General features: G+C 50.5%; 1 protein-coding gene across 1 annotated transcript in view; it reads left to right on the forward strand.

Moving 5' to 3' along the window:
* MAD1L1 (mitotic arrest deficient 1 like 1) overlaps positions 1-26,424 on the forward strand; it is a 383,773-nt gene that overhangs the window by 271,685 nt on the left and 85,664 nt on the right. Inside the window, exon 19 of the mRNA XM_056866622.1 lies at positions 14,391-14,581. Within this exon, the coding sequence (XP_056722600.1) occupies positions 14,391-14,581 (191 nt within the window). The remainder of the gene's footprint in view (positions 1-14,390; positions 14,582-26,424) is intronic.

Here is a 26,424-nt window from a genome sequence, read left to right on the forward strand (position 1 = left end):
GAAATTAAAAGCAAATTAAGTCAGTGCATCCAGTTTTGCTTAATTTATTCAAACGGCGGAGCCCGACCTCTTTGTTCTGAATCGTAAAGGGAGTTGGGGTGGGGAATAGATACAACGATGAACTCTAGACTCCTTCCCGTGAGCTGATAACTCAGGCTGAAAGTGATAGTTAGATGTCATTTGCGGGACGTGCAGACTTTTAACACTCAGGAAGGAATCCCTTTATTCCAACTTAACAAGGTTCACTTCCCTTTTTATTAAAAGAGGAGCTCTTATTTTTTTAAAGAGAGTGCGGACACCCCAATTAGCGGAGGTTTTGCTCTGTCTTATTGGGTTTCCGGGCGTTTGGTATTTCCCTCGCCTCTCTCCTTCCTTAATAAACTTCGCACGAGCATCGGCAAAATGGCCAATCCGTTCCCTGTGATAAACTTAACAATTAGATCCTCGCCGCCAAACTTCATCCTCCCCCCCGTGAAAAATTTCTAATAAAATCGCATGAATATTTAATACCCAAATTATTAAATATTTAAAAATTTAAAACTGAAATAGTTTTGAAGTTCGAGAGCGATGAATAATTCAGGGGCTGCAAATGAGACGCCGCGTGGCGCCTCCTTCCGAGATCTTCCTCCCTACCCGTGAGCTCGGCCTGGCGGTTGGCCTTTGGGCGGTTACTGTGGGAGCTGTGGTCATTTCCGGACTCTATGACGGCACCTCCAAGCGTGCGCGTGTGTATGTTAAGTGGCGCCAAGTCGCTTCTGACTCATGGCGACCCTATGAATCAATGTTCTCCAAAACATCCTATCCTTAACAGCCTTGCTCTGATCTTGCAAATTGGGGGCCGTGGCTTCCTTTATAGAGTCAGTCCATGTCTTGTTGGGTCTTCCTCTTTTCCTCCTGCCTTCAACTTTTTCTAGCACGATTGTCTTTTCCATTGACTCTTGTCTTCTCAGAATGTGACCAAAGTACGACAGCCTCAGTTGAGTCATTTTAGCTTCTAGGGTCAGTTCAGGCTTGATTTGATCTATAACCCCCTGGTTTGTTTGTTTTTTTTGGCCGTCCACGATATCCGTAACACTCTCCTCCAACACATTTCAAAGGAATCCACTTTCTTCCTATCAGCTTTCTTCATTGTCCAGCTTTCACACCCATATATAGTAATAAGGAATACGATGGCATGAATTAAGTTGATCTTGGTTGCCAGTGACACATCCTTCAGAATCTTTTCTAGTTCCTCCATGGCTGTCCTTCCCAGTCTCAATCTCCTCCTGATTTCTTGGCTGCAGTCTCCCTTTTGGTTGCTGATGGAGCCAAGGAATAGAAAGCCTTGAACAATTTCCATTTCCTCATTGTCAGCATGTACCGATGCCAGTAATCTGTCCCTCGCAGAAGGAGAGGGTCCCTCAGTGGCCGACCGAACATGAATGATGTGATTGAATGGCTGGTTACCCAGAAGATGTCTTTCCGAACATCTGGTCCCCCTCGGAGAGGTTACCGTCGCTTGTTGTCGCCTTCAGAGGAGTTAGAACATAAGAACATGAGAAAGGCCCGCTGGATCAGACCAAGGCCCATCTAGTCCAGCAGTCTGTTCACACAGTGGCCAACCAGGTGCCTCTAGGAAGCCCACAAGCAAGATGACTGCAGCAGCATTATCTTGCCTGCTTTCCACAGCACCCAATGAAATAGGCATGCTCCTCTGATACTGGAAGAGAATAGGTGCACCTCTGATACTGGAAGAGAATAGGTGCACCTCTGATACTGGAAGAGAATAGGTGCACATCATGTCTAGTGTCCATTTTGACTAGTAGCCATGGATAGCCCTCTCCTCCATGGACATGTCCACTCCCTCTTCAAGCCTTCCAAGTTGGCAGCCATCACCACTTCCTGGGGCAGGGAGTTCCGCAATTTAATTCTGCGTTGTGTGAAGAAATGCTTCCTTTGGTCTCTTTGGAATCTCTCACCCTTCAGCTTCAGCAGATGACCCCGCTTACTGGCATTATCAGAGAGGGAGAAAAGCTTCTCCCTGTCCACTCTCCCCATACCAGGCATCGTTTTATAGACCTCGATCATGTCTCCCCTTAACCGCCTCCTTTCCAAGCTAAACAGTCCCTAAGCGTTTTAACCGATCCTTATAGGGCAGTGGCCCTCGCCCCCTGATTGTTTTGGCTGCTCTTTTCTGCACCGTCTCGAGCTCTGCAATATCCTCTTTGAGGTGTGGTGACCTGAACTGCACACGGCGACCCTCCCTCGTTGCCGTTCTCCTTCCATTTTGTTGTCCAACAAAGAACTTTCCTCTGGTCTACGGTGTTGCTTTCCTCCCTCCGGAACCGTCCGTTTTCCTTCCGCCTCCGCAGTATTGCCTTTTAAAGGATTGCTTTCATAAAGTGGACTCTGGGAAGCGAAAGAGAACATGACAGATACCCCCAATAAACGCGGGAGCAGAGCCCCCTGCTCGGGGTCGGGGAAGAGGGGTCAGGGGCTGCCGCCAAGCGGCCCCCAAAGAGCTGTCCTGCGTGGAAAACAGCCTGTTTGGACTCAGCCAAAGGACCGGAGGAAGGAGAGGGCGTTGGGGGCGTGTGATGGCCTCGACATCATTTCCTGGGTCTGAGGGGGTTCTTAGCTGTAAAATAATGGCCATGGTTTGAAGGGGCAGGATTTGAAGGAGGTAATTCCGATGTACGGGAGAAGCGATTTCCCGCGAGGGAATCCACTTTAAAATTAGAACGTTTCCCGGCACTAATCTCTGCTGTCCCTTGCTCCTGCTGATGGGGTCAAATGGTACAGATCCGCAGCCTCGGCGCCGTGCTGTTCACAGTGGTAGTCCTAGTCTTATCGTCCTTTATTGGCATAAAATCACTGTACATGCGGTAGCATGTAAAAATATAAATATTTGAGATATAACCTTACAAGTGACTAAACTGAGGCTATCGTATTTTGGTCACGTCATGAGACGACAAGAGTCACTGGAAAAGACAGTCATGCTAGGAAAAGTGGAGGGCAGCAGGAAAAGAGGAAGACCCAACAAGAGATGGATGGACTCAATAAAGGAAGCCACGGCCCTCGATTTGCAAGATCTGAGCAAGGCTGTCAAAGACAGGACATTTTGGAGGACTTTGATTCATAGGGTCGCCATGAGTCGGAAGCAACTTGACGGCACTTAACACACACACACAACCTTACAAAATGATTAAAAGACACTGGCATAAGATAGTATTGTGAGCGAACACATCCGTCTATTTAAATAATTTGCGGTGTTCTTCAGCAATCATTAAAAGTTGTGCTACCTTCTCCAGAAGACAGGGCGAACAGTTATTCAAAAGAAAGGAAGCATGGCTGGAATCGGAGGCATTCAGTCTACAGGTGCGCAAAGGGCTTAGCGGTAGTAATGCCAATTTCTGAATAGAAACAATAAAATTAAACACGGACAACTGATTCAACACACCGCCACAGGGTAAGTCTGTCTGACTGAGGGATTTTGCTAAATCTTCCATCAAGTAACGCAGATGGCAAAACTAATGCTAGGGAGATGGCTTTGCGATAAGATGGATCATACATGCGAGATAGATAGGGGGAAGGCTGGTAGACACCAAAAGGTATCGTTAAGTTTAGTGGCAAGCAGGTTTTATTAGCAGCCCTATGTAGATCCTGAAGGCCCATGTCTAAAAGTCTGTGTTTTATCATCTGGAAAGCTTCTACATCAGAGAGCATGAGGAGGGAATCAAAATGCTGGCCAATAGATTTGATTTTGCTTTCAATGTTCACAGGGGTAGCAATTCTGTTAATCCCGGTAGTATATGCAAATACAAAATGTCAACTTTCAACTTTCAACAACAACTTTCAACAACTTTCAACAAAGTTTTCTTGCGTTGGTGGAGGAGGAAACAAGGGTAGATTCGGTCCACTGTGTCCCTGCCCAAGGATGATGATGAAGAAGAAGCGTTGGTTTTTATATGCTGACTTTCTCTACCACTTAAGGAAGAATCAAACCTTCCCTCCCCCTCCCCGCAACAGACACCCTGTGAGATAGGTGGGGCTGAGAGAGTTCGGAGAGAGCTGTGACTAGCCCAAGGTCACCCAGCTGGATCCGTGTGTAGGAGTGGGGAAACCAACCCGGTTCACCAGATTAGAGTCTGCCGCTCACGTGGGGGAGCGGGGAATCAAACCCGGTTCTCCAGATCAGAGTCCACCGCTCCAAACCACCGCTCGTAACCACTTCACCATGCTGGCTCTCCATGCTGGATGGGAATTAGTCATCTGGGGAAGTTGAAGGATTATAGTTCAATTGCAAAGTCCGTGGTTTGTGTTCATAGTTCCACAATTTTGTTTTTAAGGTATCAGGATTTCCAGGGATCTCCGCTTGAGTCTCCGTAGTCCTGACGTCCCTCACACGTGAAGTTATATTATACTGAATAATTCAAAGGCCCCCACCAGGCCCCACCCTCTTTCTAAAATCACTTGGAAAGCTCATACCCTGCCAGAAAATATTTTTGTTAGTCTTTAAGGTGCCACTGGACTCTTGCTCTTTTCTACTATTGGAAAACTTTGTGGGCACCATGTCCACGGGTGCCACATTGGGGGACCCCTGAAGTTGAGCGATCTGATAGTGCCTTGGGGTTTGGGATTTGTCAAGCAAGCTAAAGTCTAAGATGGGAAACAGACAGCGTGGTGTAGCGGTTAAGGTGGACTCTAATCTGGAGAGCTGGGTTTGATCGTCCGCTCCTCCTCATGAGCAGCAGACTCTAATCTGGAGAACCGGGTTTGTTTCCCCACTTCTAGACATGAGCAGCAGACTCTAATCTGGTGAACCCCGTTCGATTCCCCACTCTGAACCGTGTTTGATTCCCCACCTGCTGGGTGACCTTGGGCCAGTCACAGTTCTCTCTGAACTCTCTCAGCCCCACCTACCTCGCAAGGTGCCGGTTGTGGGGAAGGGAAGGCGATTGTAAGCCGCTTTGACTCCTGAAAGGTAGAGAAAAAGTGGGGTATAAAAACCAACTCTTCTACTCTGAAATGAAACGCATGGTGCTATTTCAAATTAAATTCAGGGCTACAGTGGTATATAATGCCATATTTTCTTCTTCCTCTCCAGCTTAATTTTTTTTGCTCAAGCGTGGAGGGTGCTGGAGAAACGTTCTGCCTTGCAAACGGCATGACGGCCCCTCCGCCCCACCCTGCTTCTCAAAGGCCCCCATAAAAATCAAAACAAGTGGATTTTTTATCTCTCTGGAGCGGGGATCATAAAGGCGTAGAGCTTCAAATGCGCTCTGCTCCTCTCCCATTAGCCTCTGGTTGATATAATGCCATTTATTTTTATACGGTGTCCTTCGTATGGTATTGCCGACCTCGGGTTGTCGTAAACCGAGAGTGGGCGGTCAAGGCACGGCTTATGCAAGGAACACCATGGGTGGCGTTAAAATTATATATATCATTCCAATTTTTGGAGCCTGTAAAGGATCATAGTAGGAAAAGACTGGTCCTCTCTGTAGAATGTGGGCTGCAAAGGATTTATGGAGAAGATGGGGGGAAGCCTGTTATAAGACTGGCACGACGAGAAGAGGGGGAATTGGTGTAGGCTGCGAAAGATTTATGGAGAAGGTGGGTAGAAGCCCATTATAAGTGACATGCCAGTTCTGGGGGAAGATGAAAGTCATGATTTTATGGTAGATGCTGGCAGCTTCTGGTACTTGTGTGCTTGTGTGTGTGGGCTGTCAAGGCGAGAGACTTTGGCTGTTGCCACACTTGTATTCCCAGCGACGTATTAAGAGTTTGAAAATGTTATAAAAAATACCGTTCGCACTTTCTGTGTATTCCCACCGATGTATTCAGACTTTGAAAACGTTATAAAAAAATACTGTTCGCACTTTGTTTGGTCCCTTTGGCTGTGAAGACGTCTTCCAACCATTTATAAGCCGTGGTATCCAAAAACCCTTTTAAAGCGATGTTTTTTTACAACATTTTCAAACTCTTAATACATCGCTGGGAATACGAAGTGCGGTAACCCACTTTCAGAAGAAGAAGAGTTGGTTTTTATATGCCGACTTTCTTCCGCTTAAGGAAGAATCAAACTGGCTTACGATCCCCTTCCCCTCCCCACAACAGACCCCCTGTTAGGTGGGGCTGAGAGAGTGCGACTAGCCCAAGGCCCCCCAGCAGGCTTCGTGCGGAGAAGAGTGACGAAACTCACGGGAACGCGGCGACGGAAGCAGTGACATTTTCATTCAAAGGTGCACCAAAAAGAAAAAGTCCGTCCCATATTTTATTGATTCAAAGCAGGGCGAATTATTCATGAACGCCCATGTAAGTGTTTTGGAAGGAAAATTTTGAGGAGCAGGTACTACAAAGAGAAAGCGACTGACGTGGAGTCCTAAATTGCTCAGCTGTTAATAAAACAGTCTTTTTTTCGGTCTTGGGCCTCGTTGAAGAACGTCCTAAAGATACTGGCCAGTATCCAAAGAACCACGAAGCTTGCTCTATAAGCTCGGGGAGGGGAAGGCTTAATTTGTTCCAAGCTGAAACCTTCCATGCAACCTGGCAAAAATTCCTCTGAAACCGATTTCAAGAAACGGCACGCGGAGAGGAGGTCAACTTTTGAAAGTGAAAAAATCTGTCCGCGTCATCCTGAGCAGCCAAATAACCTGTCTCCGGCTTACTTTCTTATCAATAGGGTTCTTTGACAGTGTTTCTTTTGAACCAGTTTTTCTTTGAAGAGGCAGCGTGGTGTAGCGGTTAAGGGCGGAGGACTCTGTATCCTGGAGAGCCGGTTTCGATTCCCCACTCCTCCACTCGAGCGGTGGACTCTCAATCTGGTGAATCGGGTTGGTTTCCCCACTCCTCCACACAAAGCCAGCAATGGGTGGCCTTGGGCTAGTCACACTCTCTCGGCCCCACCTACCTCACAGGGTGTCTGTTGTGGGGAGGGGAAGGGAAGGTGATTGTAAGCCGGGTTGATTCTTCCTTAAGTGGTAGAGAAAGTCAGCATATAAAACCCAACTCTTCTTCTTCTTCTTCTTCTTCTTCTTCTTCTTCTTCTTCTTCCTCCTCCTCCTCCAACTCCTCCTCCCGAGGAGGCGTATTAATATTGGCCTAGGGGAGAAATTGGAAGGTAGTTACGTTTCGGGGCTACTTGAAGTCTTTCCTGGCTCCGTCTGCCCATGGATGGCTTTCGGAGAATTTATGCCCGGCTGGTCTCGTCTCTCTGACCCTCCGAAATTGCTTTCCTCAACCAAGAGCCAGGGAGAGGATTGATTTACATCGGGGAGATTCAGATTGCCGAGCCGGAGATGGATGGTGAGATGCTCGGGTCAAGATGTCCCGAAAACAAGCCCCTGTTAATAAACATTGTACAAGACCGTTGTCACGGTATTCATTAGACTTGACCCCCGAAGAGAGATACTGTCCTCCTGCTTCTTCATGCAGATCAGTCTTTCCGTGGATGTGTTTAAAGACCAAATGAGACCTTGCCTGGGAGAGGGGTGAACAGTTCCTGGTTTGTTTGTTTGGCTCCTACTGAAAAAGAAAATAGCCTTGAAGGGTGCAGTCGAGAACTTTCCATTTGCCCATTCAAAATTTCCACCTTGTCCCCTTTCCACCTGCTTTCCCATCTGTGGGGGGGTGGGGAGAGAATGCCTCCCTCTATCTCCTTCCCCCACATGGGATAGAAACATCCAGGGATTGAGTTAGGTGGGGCTGAGAGAGCTGTGACTAGCCCAGGGTCACCCAGCTGGCTTCGTGTGGAGGAGTGGGGAAACCGACCCGGTTCACCAGATTAGCCTCCGCCGCTCATGTGGAGGATCGAACCCGGTTCTCCAGATCAGAGTCCGCCGCTCCAAAGGGAAAGGACTCCTCTCTCAACTGGTTTTCATTTTGGGGGAGAAAAGAGTTGAACAAGTATCGTGTTTTCTGATATCCCAGTTGGCAGCAGTTGAAAAAGTCATAAATTCAGCTTTCAGAGGCGATCAGGATGCAGGTTCGGCTTGGTTCCTTTCATTCATTCATTCGCTTTTGGATTTGTATCCCGCCCTCTATCCCAATCGAAGCAGAGCTCAGGGCAGCTGACATCAAATAGGTAAAAAAAGGTAAAGGTCCCCTGTGCAAGCACCGGGTCATTCCTGACCCATGGGGTGACGTCACATCCCGACGTTTACGAGGCAGACTTTGTTTACGGGGTGGTTTGCCAGTGCCTTCCCCAGTCATCTTCCCTTTAGCATACTAGGTACTCATTTTGCCGACCTCAGGAGGATAAAAGGCCGGGTCAACCTTGAGCCGGCTACCTGAAACCGACTTCCGTCGGGATCGAACTCAGGTCGTGAGCAGAGCTTGGACTGCAGTACTGCAGCTTACCGCTCTGCGCTACGGGGCTCTTAACATCAAACAGGACAGCGTAAAAACAACAATAAAGATATACACACAAAAAATTAATCAAAAATGCAAAAACAACAAAACCCAAAAACCGATCCGAATATGTGGAGGCCGTGCAAAACTACATTAACTACATTTGTGGGGTAAGAGAAGATATTTGGAGCTGGGGGAAGGATTCGTGAATGCACATCATGAATTATCGGCGCCGGCGCATGAAGCGCTGCAGCTGTTTACACATCAGGGCTTGGATTAATTCAAGAGACGTTCAAAATTTTAAAAATACAGAAAACTAACCAGCTTACCAGATATAGGAGCGTGTGTGTGTGTAGATAGATAGATAGGTAGGTAGGTAGGTAGGTAGGTAGGTAGGTAGGTAGATAGATAGATAGATAGATAGATAGATAGATAGATAGATAGACATTGATATGACAAATCCAGTTTTGCAAAGGTCATGCACGCTGTAATATAAATCTCCCCAGCAGAGAAAAACTCACACGCTGTTAATTCTTTGGTGAAATTCTCCGCTTTGCTACCAAAATGCCGTCCAAACAATAGGAATGTGTGTGGGGAAAGCGGCCATAATGTTGCAGCTGAATCCAAACTAAATTGGCCATTCCCGCTGATTCCTCTTTCCCACTGTAGCCCCCCCCGCCCCGAACATAATCCCTTGGGGTAGTCCAGGGGTGGGGAACCTTTTTTCAACCAAGGGCCATTTGGATATTTATAACATCATCCACGGGCCATACAAAATTATCAACTTAGAAATTAGCCGACTAAGCCCTAAGCAGGCAGCTGCCCCGGATGAACCCCACCCCCGGTGCAGGCAAGCAGGCAGGCATCCAACTGGTGGCGCACTCACCCACCTGGTGCCACAGGTTGGTCGCCAGTCTTAGATCCTTTTGAGCTAGAGATCTGCCAGGACCCTTGAAGGGCCAAACCAAATGATTTTGCGGGCCTTAAACGGCCCCCGGGCCTGACGTTCCCCACCCCTGGGGTAGTCTATCCCCCAGGAGCGGCATTTCATAGAGATCAGTAGGCTGCGGCATCCAGGTTCCATGTTCAAAACAAAATTTAACAAGGGGTACCGCAATTGAACCCAGGTTGAATCATAGAATCGCAGAATCATAGAGTCGGAAGGGACCACCAGGGTCATCTAGTCCAACCCCCTGCACAATCGGGCTTTTATGTTTCCCTCGAGCCGTTTCCCTTCCGGCTGGCTGGGAGCTCACCAAAACTCATTTTCGGGTCCGCCTGAGCGGCAAAAAACATCGATACCGGCAGTAACAGTTATCGCAACAGATGCTCGAAATGTAGGCATCCAGGAGTCAAGCAGAACGCCCCGAAAGCGCCATGAAACCCCGCCTGCCATTTTACCAGGTCCTCATCTTATGCAATTTGGGCCAGGCGGCTTCTGCCGTCAGCTAGGAAGAGGGATGTTTGCTTCACCAAGGCAGGGTTGCTTTTATTTAAAAAAATATATATGTAATTTTATCCCAGTTGAACGTCTGAGATATATTGAAGCCCGGGCAATCTTTGACAGGGGTGAAATATTGCTCGCCGCTGAAATTTGGACAGCTTTTTTGGGGAGGGGGGGTAGATGTTGCTTTCAGCTGGGGGAACGCTATTCTGAATAGATGGGGTGTCGGGACAGCCCGCGTGAATACCAAATCGCCCGATGGAGATGTCGACCTGGTGCGGGGCTGCTGTGAAAAAGGCAAATTCCACGCTGGCCATAATTAGGCGAGGAATAGAGAATAAAACTGCTGCTGTCGGTGAGACCGCACCTAGAATACCATGTGCAGTTCTGGTCACGACACCTCAAAAAGGATATTGCAGAGCTGGAGAAGGTGCAGAAAAGAGCAGCCAAAATGATCAGGGGGGCTAGAGCCCTGTGAGGAGCAGTTAAAACGCTTAGGGCTGTTTAGCTTGGAAAGGAGGCGGTTAAGGCGAGACGCGATCGGGGCCCATACAATTATAGGAGAAGTATGGAGAGGGTGGGCAGAGGGAAGCTTTCCTCCCTCTCTCAAAATGCTAGAACTTCATCTGCTGAAGCTGGAGGGCGAGAGATTCAAAACAGATTAAAGGAAATATTTCTTCACACAATGCAGAGTTAAACTGTGGAACTCCCTGCCCCAGGATGTGGTGAGGGCTGCCAACTTGGAAGGCTTGAAGAGGGGAGTGGACATGTTCATGGAGGAGAGGGCTATCCATGGCTACTAGTAAAAATGGATACTAGTCATGATGCATACCTATTCTCTCCAGGGTCAGAGGAGCATGCCTATGATTTTAGGTGCTGGGGAACACAGGCAGGATGGTGCTTCTGCAGTCGTCTTGCTTGTGGGCTTCCTGGAGGCACCTAGTTGGCCAGTGTGTGAACCGACTGCTGGACTAGATGGGCCTTGGTCTGATCCAGCAGGGCCTTTCTTATGTTCTCATGTTAAAATGCTGGAGACTGTTGAGGTCGGAAGTGCCAGTTAACCCCCCGAATTCAGCGGCCGATCACTCAATATATCAAAGGGGTTCGAACCGCCAAGAAGCCGGGAAGGGGGGGGGATAGTTGCCAATGTAAAAACAATGATCCCGGGAAGGTGCCAGCTTGTATCAGGCAGCGAAAACCTGGCTGAGATCTCTGGGGATTTAGACCAGGTTGCAATTCTATATTCATTTTCCTGTTAGCTGGAGTTGCACACTTCTTGGGCGTGTCCAGGGAGCCGGTGTGGCGTAGCAGTTAGGGCAGGGGTCCCCAACGTTTTGAGCCTGCGAGGACATGGCCACTGCAGCTCACGTTCTGTCGCACAGTGAAGACCCTTATGCCGTTGTGGCAGCTGCTTCCAATGCTTCCAAAGCCAATCCAATCTCACATGAACACATGAAGCTGCCTTATACTGAATCAGTCCATCAAAGTCAGTATTGTCTACTCAGACCGGCAGCGGCTCTCCAGGGTCTCAGGCGGAGGTCTTTCACATCACCTACCTGCCTGGTCCCTTTAACTGGAGATGCTCCTGGGGTTTGAACCTGGGACCTTCTGCATGCCAAGCAGAAGCTCTACCACTGAGCCATAGCCCCTCTCTAGTAGCCTATAAGAAACCTTGCTTGGCAAAAGCCCCACCTGGCCGCACCCGCTTTCCAAAAACACTTGTCCGGCTCCGAGAAACATGTTGGCCAACACCATATGGGCGATCCCTGAGTTACAGTGTCGGATTAGGAGCTGGGAGACCCAGGTTCGAATCCCCGCTTCCACCATGGAAGCTTGCCGGGTAGCCTTGGGCTGGTCACATACCCCCAGCCTAATCTACCTCGCAGGTTTTGCGAGCATAAAAATGGGGGAGAGGAGGATGTTGTAAGCTGCTTTGGGTCCCTCTGGTTGAGAAAGGCAGGGTATAAATGAAACAAAATTAATAAATTTTGGTATCGCTTTACTCTGCTCTGGTTAGACCTCACCTAGAGTACTGTGTTCAGTTTTGGGCACCACAATTTAAGAAAGTTGTAGACAAGCTGGAACGTGTCCAGAGGAGGGCAACAAGGATGGTGAGGGGTCTGGAGACCAAGTCCTATGAGGAAAGGTTGAAGGAGCTGGTTATGTTTAGCCTGAAGAGGAGAAGACTGAGAGGGGATATGATAGCCATGTTCTTGAGAGGCTGTCATATAGAGGATGGTGCTGAGTGGTTTTCTGTTGCCTAAGAAGGCCGGACCAGAACCAACGGGTTGAAATTAAATCCAAAGAGTTTCCCTCTAGACATTAGGAAGAATTTTCTAACAGAGCGGTTCCTCAGTGGAGCAGGCTTCCTCGGGAGGTGGTGAGCTCTCCTTCCCTGGAGGTTTTTAAGAAGAGGCTAGATGGCCATCTGTCAGCAATGCTGATTCTGTGACCTTAGGCAGATGATGGGAGGGAGGGCATCTTGGCCGTCTTCTGGTCACTGGGAGTGTGGGGGGGGGAGGTAGTTGTGAATTTCCTGCATTGTGCAGCGGGTTAGACTAGATGACCCTGGTGGTCCCTTCCAACTCTATGATTCTATGAAATCCTTTCCAATTTCCCTGCTCCCAGTCCCTCCTGGACTTCCAGGATCATACCCGGTTTGGGAGAAACAGGGTCTGGGATTCCAACCAAACTGCACCACAGATGCTGGAACAAGGGCGGCTTTCCCGTCTCTTCGCCTGACTTTGTGGCCAGGAACCACGTGGAGGGAGGGAGGAGAGGCGGGAGGTTTCGGAGAACGAGACCCCCCTGCGCGTTCTGGCAATAAATGTCTCTGTGCTAATCCTGGACTGCTGCGTTGGTAAAAACACGCTGACTTAGGCACTGTGTGTTTTAACGGAAAGCCCGTCGCTGTAATTAATGGAGGGATAAATTGTGGTTTAATTACTCCGAAAGCACCTTGGGTGAAGGATTCATGGTAATTGGCATGTAGCTTCTTGAAGGATTCACAATGCTGGCAGCGGCCTTAGCGGCGATTTAAATACCGGTTGACCGGCCGCTGCCCTGGGGGGGGCTCCTTTTCTGAGAACCTGCCAAGGCAGAAAGAGAGGACTGAGTTGTCTCCTTTCCTGTCTTTTTTCCCGTGATAACAGCGTGACTTTCCCTTTTTCCTTCCTGATTTCTTCTGGGTTATTGCTGCATTGGCTAACGCTCCGAGTTCCCAGTTTTGTAAACTGAGCAATTGGAATCATAGAGTTGGAAGGGACCACCAGGGTCATCTAGTCCAACCCCCTGCACCATGCAGGAAATTCTCAACTACCTCCCCCCACGCACACACCCAGTGACCCTTACTCCATGCCCAGGGGATGGCCAAGATGCCCTCCCTCTCATGATCTACCTAAGATCTACCATGATCTACCTAAGATCTACCTAAGATCTACCATGATCTACCATAGAATCAGCATTGCTGACCGATGGCGATCTAGCCTGTGCTTAAAAACCTCCAGGGAGGGAGAGCTCACCACTTTCAACCCGTTGGTTCTGGTCCGACCTTCTGGGGCAACAGAAAACAACTCGGCACCATCCTCCATATGACAGCCCTTCAAGTACTTAAAGATAGCTATCATATCAACTCTCAATCGTCTCCAGGCTGCTTCAACCTTTCCTCATAGGACTTGGTATCCAGACCCCTCACCATCTTTGTTGCCCTCCTCTGGACACGTTCCACCTTGTCTACATCTTTCTTAAATTGGAAGATATATTTTGATTTTGTTTCAAAATAATACATCCTTAGACAGAGAAATGCTGTTAACCCTAAGAGAGTTTGATGATCATATAGATTATGATGTATAGATATAATAGTAAGTAGATTTGATATGGAAAATGTATAGATGTAATAGTAAGTAGATTTGATACGGAAAATTGTTTTGGTTTTTAGGGTACTTCAAAAATGTTGATTATTAGATTTATCTAGGACACTGGTTCCCAACCAGGGGTCCGTGGACCCCCAGGGGTCCGCGAGAACTACATTAAGGTCCGCGAAACAAAGTTATAAACCCATAATAAATTAATATTTTCAATTAAAAGTTCTCTATTATAAAAAAAACACCTATTCAAATATTATTCTAAGTTTAATGTTTAACTAACAGTTATGATTAAAGTTTATTTTCAAATTCTCAGAATTTTAATTTTGCACCTTGGGGTCCCTGCACCGAACAAAAAAGTCCTAGTGGTCCCTGGTCAAAAAAAGGCTGGGAACCACTGATCTAGGAGTATTCATGTTCCAAGTCAACATAATTATAAGTGAAAAGAAATAATTTAGATTAAATGTAAATTAGAGAAATGCTTACGTATTTGTTTTGGTAAAGAATATAGTGTTAGTCCAGACTAATAAGAAATGCATTAACTGATACAGAATGTATTAGCCACGCTCTGTTTGTTAGTTGAGGAGGACCTTGTCGCGGATATGGAGTTTAAAGTGTGCGTGATGTGTATTGTATGCGTTTTACAAAAAATAATACCAATTTTTTTTTTAAAAGAAAGCTCGTGGAATCGGGTTTGTAACCGGCAACAACATCAAACCAACCCACCGGACCCCCCCCCCTTTTCTCTTCCCCAGAGCTGAAGAAACAGCTGGAGAGCGCGGAGCTGAAAAACCAGCGCCTGAAGGAGGTTTTCCGGACCAAGATCACGGAGTTCCGCAAAGTGTGCTACAAGCTGACCGGGTACCAGATCGACATGACGTGCGAGAATCAGTACCGGCTCACCTCGGTCTACGCCGAGCACAAGGAAGACTGCTTGATCTTCAAGGTAGGCTCGGCCTTTCCCCCACGCGGGCGAAGGCGCTGTGTTGCCCGATATTCCTTTGCCTCCCTTGTCTGCACACACACACACCCCGAGATGATACCCGCCCGGACGACGTTTTTGGTGGCGTTCGTACTTTTCTGGCCCGCTGTTTGGGAAAGTGTTCACGGGCTTCGAGTCTTTTTGTTCGAAAGAGAGGTTAGAGCAGGGGGTCCCGTGGCGCAGAGTGGTAAAGCTGCAGTACTGCAGTCAAAAGCTCTGCTCCCGACCTGAGTTCGATCCCGACGGAAGTCGGTTTCAGGTCGCCGGCTCAAGGTGGACTCAGCCTTCCATCCTTCCGAGGTCGGTGAAATGAGGACCCACCTTGCTGGGGGTAAAGGGAAGACGACTGGGGAAGGCACTGGCAAACCACCCCGCGAACAAAGTCTGCCTTGGAAACGTCGGGATGTGGCGTCACCCCATGGGTCAGGAATGACCCGGTGCTTGCACAGGGGACCTTTACCTTTACTTTTACCCTGACTTGGTGCCCACCGACACTTTTCCCCCAGTGCCCACCAAGGGTTTTTAGAAAGTGGGCGGGTCCAGCTGGGTCTTTTGCTCAGCAGGGCTGTAGATGCCCACATGCTCAAGAGGTTCGAGTACCCCTGGTTTAAAGTGCTCTGTCTTCCCTCTTCCGCTTTCTTTTTTTCCCTTGGCTAAATTAAGAACCCCTTTTTTTCCCTTGGCTAAATTAAGAAGTCAGGGGGGTTGCCGGAAAGACCCGAGGAGGTGGTGGGATGATTTATATAGAATTATACAGAACCATAGAGTTGGAAGGGACCTCCAGGGTCATCTAGTCCAACCCCCTGCACAGTGCAGGAAATTCACAACTACCTCCCCGCCAGTGACCCCTGTTTATGGGTTGATCGCAATTCATGTTTTGAGCACTTAACAGCTGGGATAGAAATGATTCACCAAAAAGACACCAGTTTGGGTTTCTTGGGGGGCGGGGGAGAAATCCCCCTAGCAACTAGAATCAACTGCCAGAGTGAATGGTTGTTGGCTGGTGTTCTTGCCCTCTCCGGACAGCGGGCCCCTTCTGTTATTTCCCGGTTACTCCAACAGGTGCCAGTCCAAACAAACCCCGTTGAGCCCGAATGCCTTATAAACTCTCATCCCTGCATCACGGAAACAAACGGGAGACCGCGGGTCACCGCGGTGCCTTGTTTCCCTTCATCTAATGACGCCGCGATGCCAACCTCTTGGCTTGTTATTCTGGTTTCCCCGGGTAGCCGGCCAGAGGACATTTTTTGGCAAGCAGGCAACCCTCGGGGTGTCTGCATGGGAATCGAGGAAGGGGTTAATCTCAAATGAAAACCCCCCCACCTCGCCCACTTCTGTCTATCCGTTGCCAGCATCGATTCATGAGCCTCTGAACCACCAACGCCCCATTTTATGGCTCACTTACTTAAGGGAGCGTATAAATGTTTATTCCTCGAGGTTTATGCTCGCTGACTTTCTGAGCAGTTATAGGGCCCTGGGTGCGTTCCCTCCCCTGCCGGTCCCCTTGCACATACCATTCATCGTCTCTTTGGGCAATCGACTCCTGGGTGGGGGAGAGAGGAGGCTCTTTGGAGACCCGGCCGTCACAATTAATAACTGCTGGTAATACTCTTTGTAGCGGGGGAAACCAACCGCTGGCTTGGCAGCGTGGCTTCACCTGGGGGTCCAGAATTAAAGGCATCATTTCCTTCTGCTGTTGGGTTCCCTGCCAGGGGTGGCAGCCGCGCCGCCACGGACTCGATCTGCGACAAAGCATCCACGACATCAGTCTTCTCTCTCGTGTCCTCCCGCTCAGCCGAGGCCGCGCTCATCTTTTTTTTTTAAGCGCGCATGCGGCTTTAAAAAGACGTTGCGGGGTCCGCACTCCCCCTGTTAGGGCAAACCCGCCCTTCCGTACCTAGTGAATTTTGATTGCTCCCCCATAAACCTCCGGGCATGTTTCTTCGTAGGCCATGGCGGCTTTTAATTTTCATTACAGCTATCAAACGCGCAGAACGGACAGCTCTAAAATAGAAAAATACGCTGGCTGTGGCTTCTTTTCTTGTTTTTGCAGGGTGGGTTTACGGTCCCACCTTTTCCCCTTGGTTTTAGATCAGGGGTATCGAACTCCATTGTTACGAGGGCCGGATGTGACATAAATAGCCAGCGTGGAGTAGTGGTTAAGAGGGGTGGTTTGGAGCGGTGGACTCTGATCTGGAGAACCGGGTTCGATTCCCCCACTCCTCCACATGAGTGACGGATGCTAATCTGATGGACCGGGTTGGTTTCCCCACTCCTACAAATGAAGCCAGCTGGGTGACCTTGGGCTAGTCACACTCTCAGCCCCACCTACTTCACAGGGTGTCTGTTGTGGGGAGGGGAAGGGGATTATAAGCTGATTTGATTCTGCCTGAAGTGGTAGAGAAAGTCAGCATATAAAAACCAACTCTTCTCTTCCTCTTCTTCTTCTTCTTCTCCTCCTCCTCCTCCTCTTCCTCCCCCCTCCTCCTCCTCCTTCTAAATGTCCTTTGGTCGTGCCAGGCCCCATGTCGCCAGCCCAGATCGAGAGTGGGGAATGGCGTGGCGCCGGAGAAGTGCTCTCAAGGGGCTGGATCCGGCCCGCGTGCCTTATGTTTGACACCCCTGTTTTAGGTCAAACTTTTGTTCACTTGGGGACCTGTGCGAAAGTATTTGGTTTCGCATGGCGTGATTTGAGCCGTGGGCTCCGTGGCCGCTTTCGAGCCATTGCGGCAGAAATTATATAGACTGCAGAACGGAAGCTGACTTCGACAAGTATTTGGCACTTAAACGGTTTCTTCGCTTGGACGCCAGGAGGAGTGCCTTGGGGAGGGGCCGTGGCTCAGGTGGGTGATCGGAACGGGGCTCCCGTTCCCTGCCAACCTGCGCCAGTCTTCGTACAGGCTCAACGTTTCCCACGGCTGCCGTAGCTTCCCGCCGCCGCTTGCGTTCCCCTCGGACCGAAGCGCCGATGAACAAATTAACCGAGGTCTCCTCGTATGTGAACAAGGACGCACGCTGCCGATTAACTGACTCTCGGGGGGGAATAAAAAACCCGTCGCAATCCACTCGGGAGAATCCCTCCCGACACTGTAGATGTGCTTGCTGTGCCAAGAGATAATGGCGTTTATTTGGAAACCCCCCGCTGGCTCGTACCCGGGGCGGGGACGTATCATTTTTTACAGCTCTCTGCCTCTCCGTGTTGTTTTTATTTTATATATTTTTTTAAAAATTAAATGCAGCGGAAGTTTTCCTCTAAACACCCCGCCAGGATTTTAAGATGCAGATGATTTTTGTTGTGGGAAGTAATATATTACAATTACCGGCCTTTTGGCAGATACCGAGTCTATTACCGTTGCCCCTTCATTAGAGGTCTTGGGTGGTTATACACATTCTGTGCATTTTTGTAAGTGGTTGTAATGTGTAGGCAACCCAGAGGAGTATGCGGAGGCTGGACGTGTTTGGTTTCCTTCTCTTATTTTCCCTCCCTCCATCTGAATGTCCCCCCTTCCCAGTTCCTTCCAATGCAAAGACTTCACAGTTCGACTGGCCTTTTGCTAAAATAAATGGGGGGTGGGACCCATTCCAGCGTTCCTCTCCCCCCACACCTCTGAGCACAGGGGTTCAGCAAACAGTCTCATAAGAACATAAGAAAGGCCCTGCTGGATCAGACTGAGGTCCATCCAGTCCAGCGGTCTGTTCACACGGCGGCCAACCAGGTGCCTCTAGGAAGCCCACAAGCAAGACGACTGCAGCACCATTATCCTACCTGTGTTCCACAGCACCTAATATAATAGGGATGGTCCTCTGATCCTGGAGAGAATAGGTATGCATCATGACTAGTATTAATTTTGACTAGTAGCCATGGGTAGCCCTCTCCTCCATGAACATGTCCACTCCCCTCTTCAAGCCTTCCAAGTTGGCAGCCATCACCACATCCTGGGGCAGGGAGTTCCTCATTTGGAACTGTGCATTGTGTGAAGAAAGACTTCCTTTTATCTGTTTTGAATATCTCACCTTCCAGCTTCTGCAAATGACCTCGCGTTCTGGTATTATGAGAGAGGGAGAAAAGCTTCTCCCTGTCCACACTCTCCACACCATGCATCATTTTATAGGCCCCTATCATGTCTCCCCTTAACCGCCTCCTTTCCAAGCTAAACAGCCCTAAGCGTCTTAACCGCTCCCCATAGGACAGTTGCTCTAGTCCCCTGATCATTTTGGTTGCTCTTTTCTGCTCCTTCTCAAGCTCTGCAATATCCTTTTTGAGGTGTGGTGACCAGAACCGTACACAGTATTCCAAGTGTGGCCTCACCATAGATTTGTACAAGGGCAGTATGACAGCAGCAGTTTTATTCTCTATTCCTTGGCTGGCTGGCTGGCTGGGTGGATTTGGGGCCCTCCCCAAACTCTTTGGCTGGCCTACCTCACAGGGTTGTCGTGGTGGGGAAACGGAGGAGAGGAGAACGACGCTCGGCGTTGCTTTGAGCCCCGACCGGGGTGGGGGGTGTAAATAAATAAGTGCAAATACGCTGTGAGAGATCCCCCTCTCTGAGTTTGCTTCTCCAAATCAGTTGCTCAGACGTTGATACAGAAACAATCGATTTATTGAAGCCTTCAGGAGATGAGACAGGCACAGGTAGAAAGTTGCAAGTGAGGGGCTATACGGGTTTACAGAATATATTGACTCCAGGGCACTGGGGCACTGGGGTTCACACTTATTGTTATGGGAAGTTACAAGCTTGGCATAATACAAAACATCAGACAGATCCCAGGAAGTCTGGGCGGCTATCACACTTCCAAGGCCGCATCGGCCTGAGGGAGTACTGGCAGGAAGAACAGCGGGGGGGGGGAAGATACATGGGCCATCAGGCCTGGCGCCTGAGACCAGAAGGTGTGAACTGCTTTTACGAGTTCACTGATAACACAGCAGGTGATGGAAAGCAGAGACACAAAGACAGAGACCCTCACATTCTGCCCCCCTTAAGGCCCCCCCCCGGGGTCCCCGAGAGGACGAGGCTTATCGGGATAAGCAAGGTGGAATTCCCGGACTAAGCGAGGAGCCGCCATGTGGGGTGCGGCCACCCATTCGTCATGAGCGGAGCCAAGGTTTTTCCAGCGAACAAAGTAAAACAGTTTCCCTTTCTTCCATTTGGAGTCTAAAACCTTGGATATTTCCAAATGGGTGTCCCCTCCTACTACGGTAGGAATCTCGTGTGCGGGAGGGGGGTGGAACTGGGGGGCTGCCACATAGGGTTTGAGGAGGCTTATATGAAAGACTGGATGGACTCCTTTCAGAGTTTTTGGGAGGTCCAGTTCCACAGTAACCTCGTTGATTACTCTGGTAATGGGGAAAGGTCCCACATAACGGTCGCTCAGTTTTTTGCAGGGGCGAAGAGAGCGGAGGTTTTTGGTGGACAGATAGACTTGCTCCCCCACCTTGAGTTCCCATCCCGGAGACCGGTGTTTGTCTGCTTGTTCCTTGTACTTGCTTTTTGCCCTTTCCAGATTTTTGAGCAACCATGGCCAGGTGGATTTAACCACCTGAATCCACTCCTGAAGGTCAGGGGTAGACTGGAGCTCTGGCGAGACGGGGGCAGAACCGAAAGGGCCGAAATCCGTCCCGTATATAACTTGGAAGGGACTAAAGCCGGTAGAGGAATGAGGCGCATTGTTATACGCATATTCGGCAAATGGCAGCAGGTCGACCCAGTCGTCCTGGTGGAAATTTACATAGCAACGCAAATAACATTCTACCACCGCATTTACTCGTTCTGTTTGACCATCCGTTTGGGGGTGATAGGCGGAAGAAAGGCCCTGCTCTTCCACTCCCATTAACTTTAGGAAGGCCCGCCAGAATTTGGCAACAAACTGGACCCCCCGGTCGGAGAGGACCTTCCTCGGGATCGAGTGTAGCCTGAGGACGTGTGTGATGAACAGTTTAGCTAAGCCCTGGGCTGAAGGAAGGCCTGCACATGGAACGAAGTGAACCTGTTTGGAAAAGAGGTCTGTGATAACCCAAAGAACCGTTTTTCCCCGACTCGGAGGTAGGTCGGTGATAAAATCCATGGCGATGACTTCCCAGGGACGGGAGGGGCTCTCAAGCGGTTTGAGAAGCCCTGGGGGTTTTCCCATCCGTTTCTTGGCTGTGGCGCAGGTGGGGCAGCTGCGCACATACAACTCTACATCAGATCTCATACCGGGCCACCAGAATTGTCTTCGAACCAGGTGAAGCGTTTTTATGAAACCAAAATGACCCGCTAGCCTGGCACCATGTACAAGTCCCAATACTTCCTTGCGAAGAGAGGAGGGGACGTACAGTTTCCCCCCTTGCACCCACCAAGTGTTGGTACGTTCCAGACCAGTGGGGAGGAGATGATGCTCCTCCTCCTGCAAGGAGGCGTCCCGGAGTCGCTGTTGGAAGGCTTCCGGGATGCCTTTGAGTGTAGGGGGGGTCTCCGGTGGTCGGGCTTGGGACCGGGTGGTGACGGCTAAGCTAGGAACTTCCCCTCGCTGCTCGGGAGTGAACAGGGAGTCGACTGGGCGATCGAAATCGTTGCGATACTGGGGAAGTCGTGACAAAGCGTCGGCTAGGGCATTTTCTTTGCCAGGGACATGTCTGAGAGTGAACCGGAACTTAGCGAAAAATTGGGCCCACCGAACCTGTTTGGCATTGAGTTTTCTAGCCCCCTTGAGGGCCTCAAGATTCTTGTGATCGGTACACACTTCGAATGGCAGTTCGGCCCCTTCCAAGAAGTGTCGCCATATGGTAAGGGCATGTTTGACCGCTGCTGCCTCCTTCTCCCAAATGGCCCAGTTGATTTCAGACTGGGAAAACTTCTTGGAGAAGTAGGCGCATGGTCTCAACCGTCCCCCCTCATCCCTCTGCAATAGGGCCCCGCCCATGGCTACATCCGAGGCATCCACTTGCACCACAAAAGGCTTGGTGCAATCTGGGTGAGCCAAAACGGGTTCGGATGAAAAAAGTAGCTTCAAACGTTCAAAAGCTAGCTGGCACTGGGGGGACCATTGCAAACGGGCTGAGGGAAGCGCGGCGCTAGCCCCCTTGTCCTTGGTACGCAACAGGGCAGTGAGGGGAAGCGCAACTTGGGCAAAGTTAGGAATGAAGTTCCGGTAAAAATTGGCAAACCCCAAAAACTGCTGAAGTTGGCGGCGGGTAGTGGGGGGTTCCCAGTCCCGCACTGCCTGGACCTTGGCGGGGTCCATTTCCAACCCTTGGTGGGAGATCACATACCCCAGAAATGTAATGGAGGGTTGGTGGAATTCACATTTGGACACCTTAGCATACAGTTTGTGCTCCCGCAGCCGCTGGAGCACCTCTCGCACTAGGCGCACATGGTCTTCCATGGTTTCAGAGTAAATAAGGATGTCATCGAGAAATACCACCACCCCCCGAAACAGCAAATCATGCAAAACCTCATTAATTAATTGCATAAAGACACTCGGAGCCCCCGAAAGTCCGAACGGCATGACTAGGTACTCAAACATCCCAAAACAACTGGAAAAGGCCGTTTTGGGTTCGTCTCCTTCTTTGATGCGAATGCGGTGGTAGGCTTCTACCAAGTCCAGTTTGGTGAAGATTCGGCCCTCCTTTAATTGTGCTAGAAGGTCAGGAATAAGAGGGAGGGGGTAAGCATTAGACTGGGTGACTGCGTTCAGTCTGCGAAAGTCAATACACAGTCTTAAATCTCCCGTCTTTTTCTTTACAAAGAAAGCTGGGGCTGAATAAGGAGCCTTGGAGGGGCGTATGAAACCCCTCGCCAGATTGACATCCAGATAGTCTCGCAACACTGTCTTTTCACTAGGGCTCATGGGGTAAACCTTTCCCTTAGACAGTTTGCCTTCCCCTACAATCTCGATGGCACAGTCCGTTTCTCTGTGGGGAGGCAGTTCGTCGCACTCTCTAACATCAAAAACATCAGTAAATTGCGAGTACTCAGAGGGTAATTGAGGAGAGACTGGGGCGGGGGACCCTACCAGTGCGGCGGCTGGAGTCCTGAGTACCCGTTCCTTGTCATGCAACCCACAGGGGTTTTCGGGGAAGGAAAGCACCCGTTTAACCCAATCAATGGAGGGATTGTGCCCCCTTAACCAGTTCATCCCTAACACCACAGGGGTTACAATAGGGGCGATAGTGAAATACAACCGTTCCCAATGTTCCCCCACGGACATAATCACGGCTGCAGTTCTGTGGGTCACCGGGCCCCGTTTAAAGTCACTCCCGTCCATTTGGGAAAAACGGAGGGGTCCCGGAAGCCGCTTGCGCCGGACACCCAACTTCTTGGCAGTTTCCTCATTTATCATGGTGCGGGCACACCCCGAGTCGACCAACGCGGGGACCTCTAACGGGGGGCCCCCTTTGGGTAGGGACAGATGGACACGCACAAATACATTGTCCTCTTGGGCGCTTACCATCGGTGGAGCTCCTTGCACAACGATAGGGACGGTCTGCTGCGGAGCCCCCTCTACAGCAGACCGACGGCGTTTTTTGCCGGCTGTTCCCACTCTTCCTCCTCGCTGGAAGAGGGGGACGGGGTAGTGGCCTCCGGGGAGCCGTCCGAATCAAAGACGGTATTTGTAATCCGGGACCCCGATGGGACCGTAGAGTCGGATGCCCCATCCTGGGGACGTGCGTGGAGAGCGGAGGGTGCGCCGGAGCGCCGGCTCAGTGGTCCACTTCTGCGGCGAGGCTGGCTGTCGGCGGCCGGTTTCGTCGGCTCGGCCTGGGTTTGGCGGGGAGGGGTCGGACGGCCTGAGCGAGAGGGGCATTGCGATGCAAAGTGACCCTTTCCCCCGCAGATCAGGCAGACGCCGGCCTCGAACCGCTTGCGGCGTTCCGCGGCCGAGAGGACCCCGCCACCCCCTTGCCGGAGTTCCCGGCCACGGTCACCCCGGGGCCTGGGGTCTCGCCCAATCCGTTGCTTGGACAAGTTCAGGAGTTGTTTGCGATTCTCGATGTCAGCAGCATGGCGAACCCAACCTTCCACATCCGGGGGGTTCCCTTGCATGAAGGCCCAATGTTGGAGGTCTGGGTTGAGACCCTCCCTGAAACATTGTACCAAGGTAGCCTCACTCCAGTCCAGAATTCGGCTAGCCAGTGACTGGAACCCACTTGCATACTGCGCCACCGACTTAGTCCCTTGGCGCAGTTGCATCAGGGAGGCTTTAGCCCGCTCACCTAGAGTCGGGTCCTCAAAACGGTTTCGGAGTGCTACCATGAACTCGTCCAGGGTTCGCAGCACCGGCGAGCGGAGTTCATACTGCAACACCATCCAGGCAGCCGCCTCCCCTTGCAGTAAGGAAGCCACGTACTGCACCCGGGACTCCTCAGAAACGAAGGTTCGGCCTTGTTCCCGCATAAAAATGTCTACTTGGACCATAAAAAAGGTCAACTGGTCTCCCGACCCGTCATACGTGACTTTCAGGTCCCGACGGGCCGGGGGGGCAGGGGTTGCGGGCGGAACTACTGGCGCCCCGTCTGGGGGAGCACCGGCTGGAGGTTGCAATTTCAGCGCATCTAGGGTCGTGGCCATCTCACCCATTACGCGTTGCATGATCTCCATCTGCTCCTGCATAGCCCGGCGGTCTTCCTGCCACTGTTTTCGTTCTTCCTCCATGAGGGCCTCTTTGCGGGCCGGGTCCCCTTCGAGTCCCGTGCTGGGGAAGGCCAACCGGCGATCCTTCGCCGCAGTCCGCGAGAGCGACCAGCCCTTGGGAGAGTCCAGCCAATAAGTGAGCCCCCGGGGACGTCCGTCCCGATCTTGGTCGGGGGCGCGACCCTTCGGTTTCTTTGGCTTGGCTCCCTCCTCTTTAGGGTCCGGCTTCTCCGGCTCGTCCGGTTCCTTGGGGGCATCGGGGTTAGGGGTGGTGTCCTCGTCGGCTGACATTCTGTCCAAAGCGGTACAGCTGCAGTCCGAGAGGCAATGACTTGCAACTTAATGTGAGAGATCCCCCTCTCTGAGTTTGCTTCTCCAAATCAGTTGCTCAGACGTTGATACAGAAACAATCGATTTATTGAAGCCTTCAGGAGATGAGACAGGCACAGGTAGAAAGTTGCAAGTGAGGGGCTATACGGGTTTACAGAATATATTGACTCCAGGGCACTGGGGCACTGGGGTTCACACTTATTGTTATGGGAAGTTACAAGCTTGGCATAATACAAAACATCAGACAGATCCCAGGAAGTCTGGGCGGCTATCACACTTCCAAGGCCGCATCGGCCTGAGGGAGTACTGGCAGGAAGAACAGCGGGGGGGGGGAAGATACATGGGCCATCAGGCCTGGCGCCTGAGACCAGAAGGTGTGAACTGCTTTTACGAGTTCACTGATAACACAGCAGGTGATGGAAAGCAGAGACACAAAGACAGAGACCCTCACATACGCCTTACACCGGACCATTTGGACCAGTGGTTCCCAACCTTTTTTTGACCAGGGACCACTAGGACTTTTTTGTTCGGTGCAGGGACCCCAAGGTTCAAAATAAAAATTCTGAGAATTTGAAAATAAACTTTAATCATAACTGTTAGTTAAACATTAAACTTAGAATAATATTTGAATATATATATATTTATAATAGAGAACTTTTAATTGAAAATATTAATTTATTATGGGCTTATAACTTTGTTTCGCAGACCTTAATTTAGTTCTCGCAGACCCCTGGGGGTCCACGGACCCCTGGTTGGGAACCAGTGATTTGGACACTCGGGGGGGGGGAAACAACCCACCTGGGTTTTGAAGCGATGAAGTCATGTCCCGCGCGGCATGGCGGCATTGCAAAATAAAACCTTCATTCACGCTTATTCTGAAGAGCTCCTGATGCAATAAAAGTTTGTGCATGGGTGTTTGGAAACCCATTAAATTAACCGCCGGAGCGTCGCCTGACAACCGATTCACATTTGTTGGAAGAGTTAGGGGGGTGAGGAAGGGAGGGCGCTCGAAGCCTGAAAGCGCCAACAGGAGGCCGGCCTGGCATAAAATTTTAATCTGCCGAGCTTGAGCCTGCCTTCAGAAGGAGGGTTACGAGCATCGTTGCAAACTAGTAGGTACTGAAGGCAAGGGGGGATTAACAGAGCCGGGAAGCTTCTTGCTATGACTGACAAAGGGAGTGAGAGAGGGAGAGAGAGACGTATTAATAAAATAGTCGCCACGCGCATTAACTGGCATGTTTCTCGGGAAGGCCCACAAGGGAGACCGTGACGGCAGAAATGGAGAGATGGTCCATATAGCTCATTGAGGGTCCCTGACGCAATCCATAAATCGAGCAGGCCACACGTAAAGCAGCGTGGGGTAGTGGCTAAGAGCGGTGGCTTGGAGCGGCGGGAGGCCAATCTGGCGGACTGGGTTTGTTTCCCCGCCCCTCTACATGAAGCCAGCAGGGGGACCTTGGGCTAGTCGCAGCTCTCTCAGCCCCACCTGCCTCACAGGGTGTTTGTTGTGGGGAGGGGACGGGAAAGTGATTGTAAGCCGGTTTGGTTCTTCCTTAAGTGGGAGAGAAAGTCAGCATATAAAAACCAACTCTTCTCCTCCTGCTTCTCCTGCTCCTCCTCCTGCTTCTCCTGCTCCTCCTCCTCCTTCTCCTTCTCCTCCTTCTCTTCTTCTTCTTCTCCTTCTCCTCCTTCTCCTCCTTCTCCTCCTTCTCCTCCTCCTCCTCCTCCTCCTCCTCCTTCTCCTCCTCCTCCTCCTCCTTCTCCTTCTCCTTCTCCTTCTTCTCCCTCTCCCTCTCCTTCTCCTCCTTCTCCTTCTCCTCCTCCTCCTGCCCGGAGCTCACACAGTCTCACCATTGTTAGTCTCAA

Source organism: Euleptes europaea, chromosome 21 (genome assembly GCF_029931775.1).
Source record: "Euleptes europaea isolate rEulEur1 chromosome 21, rEulEur1.hap1, whole genome shotgun sequence".
Taxonomy (NCBI): domain Eukaryota; kingdom Metazoa; phylum Chordata; class Lepidosauria; order Squamata; family Sphaerodactylidae; genus Euleptes; species Euleptes europaea.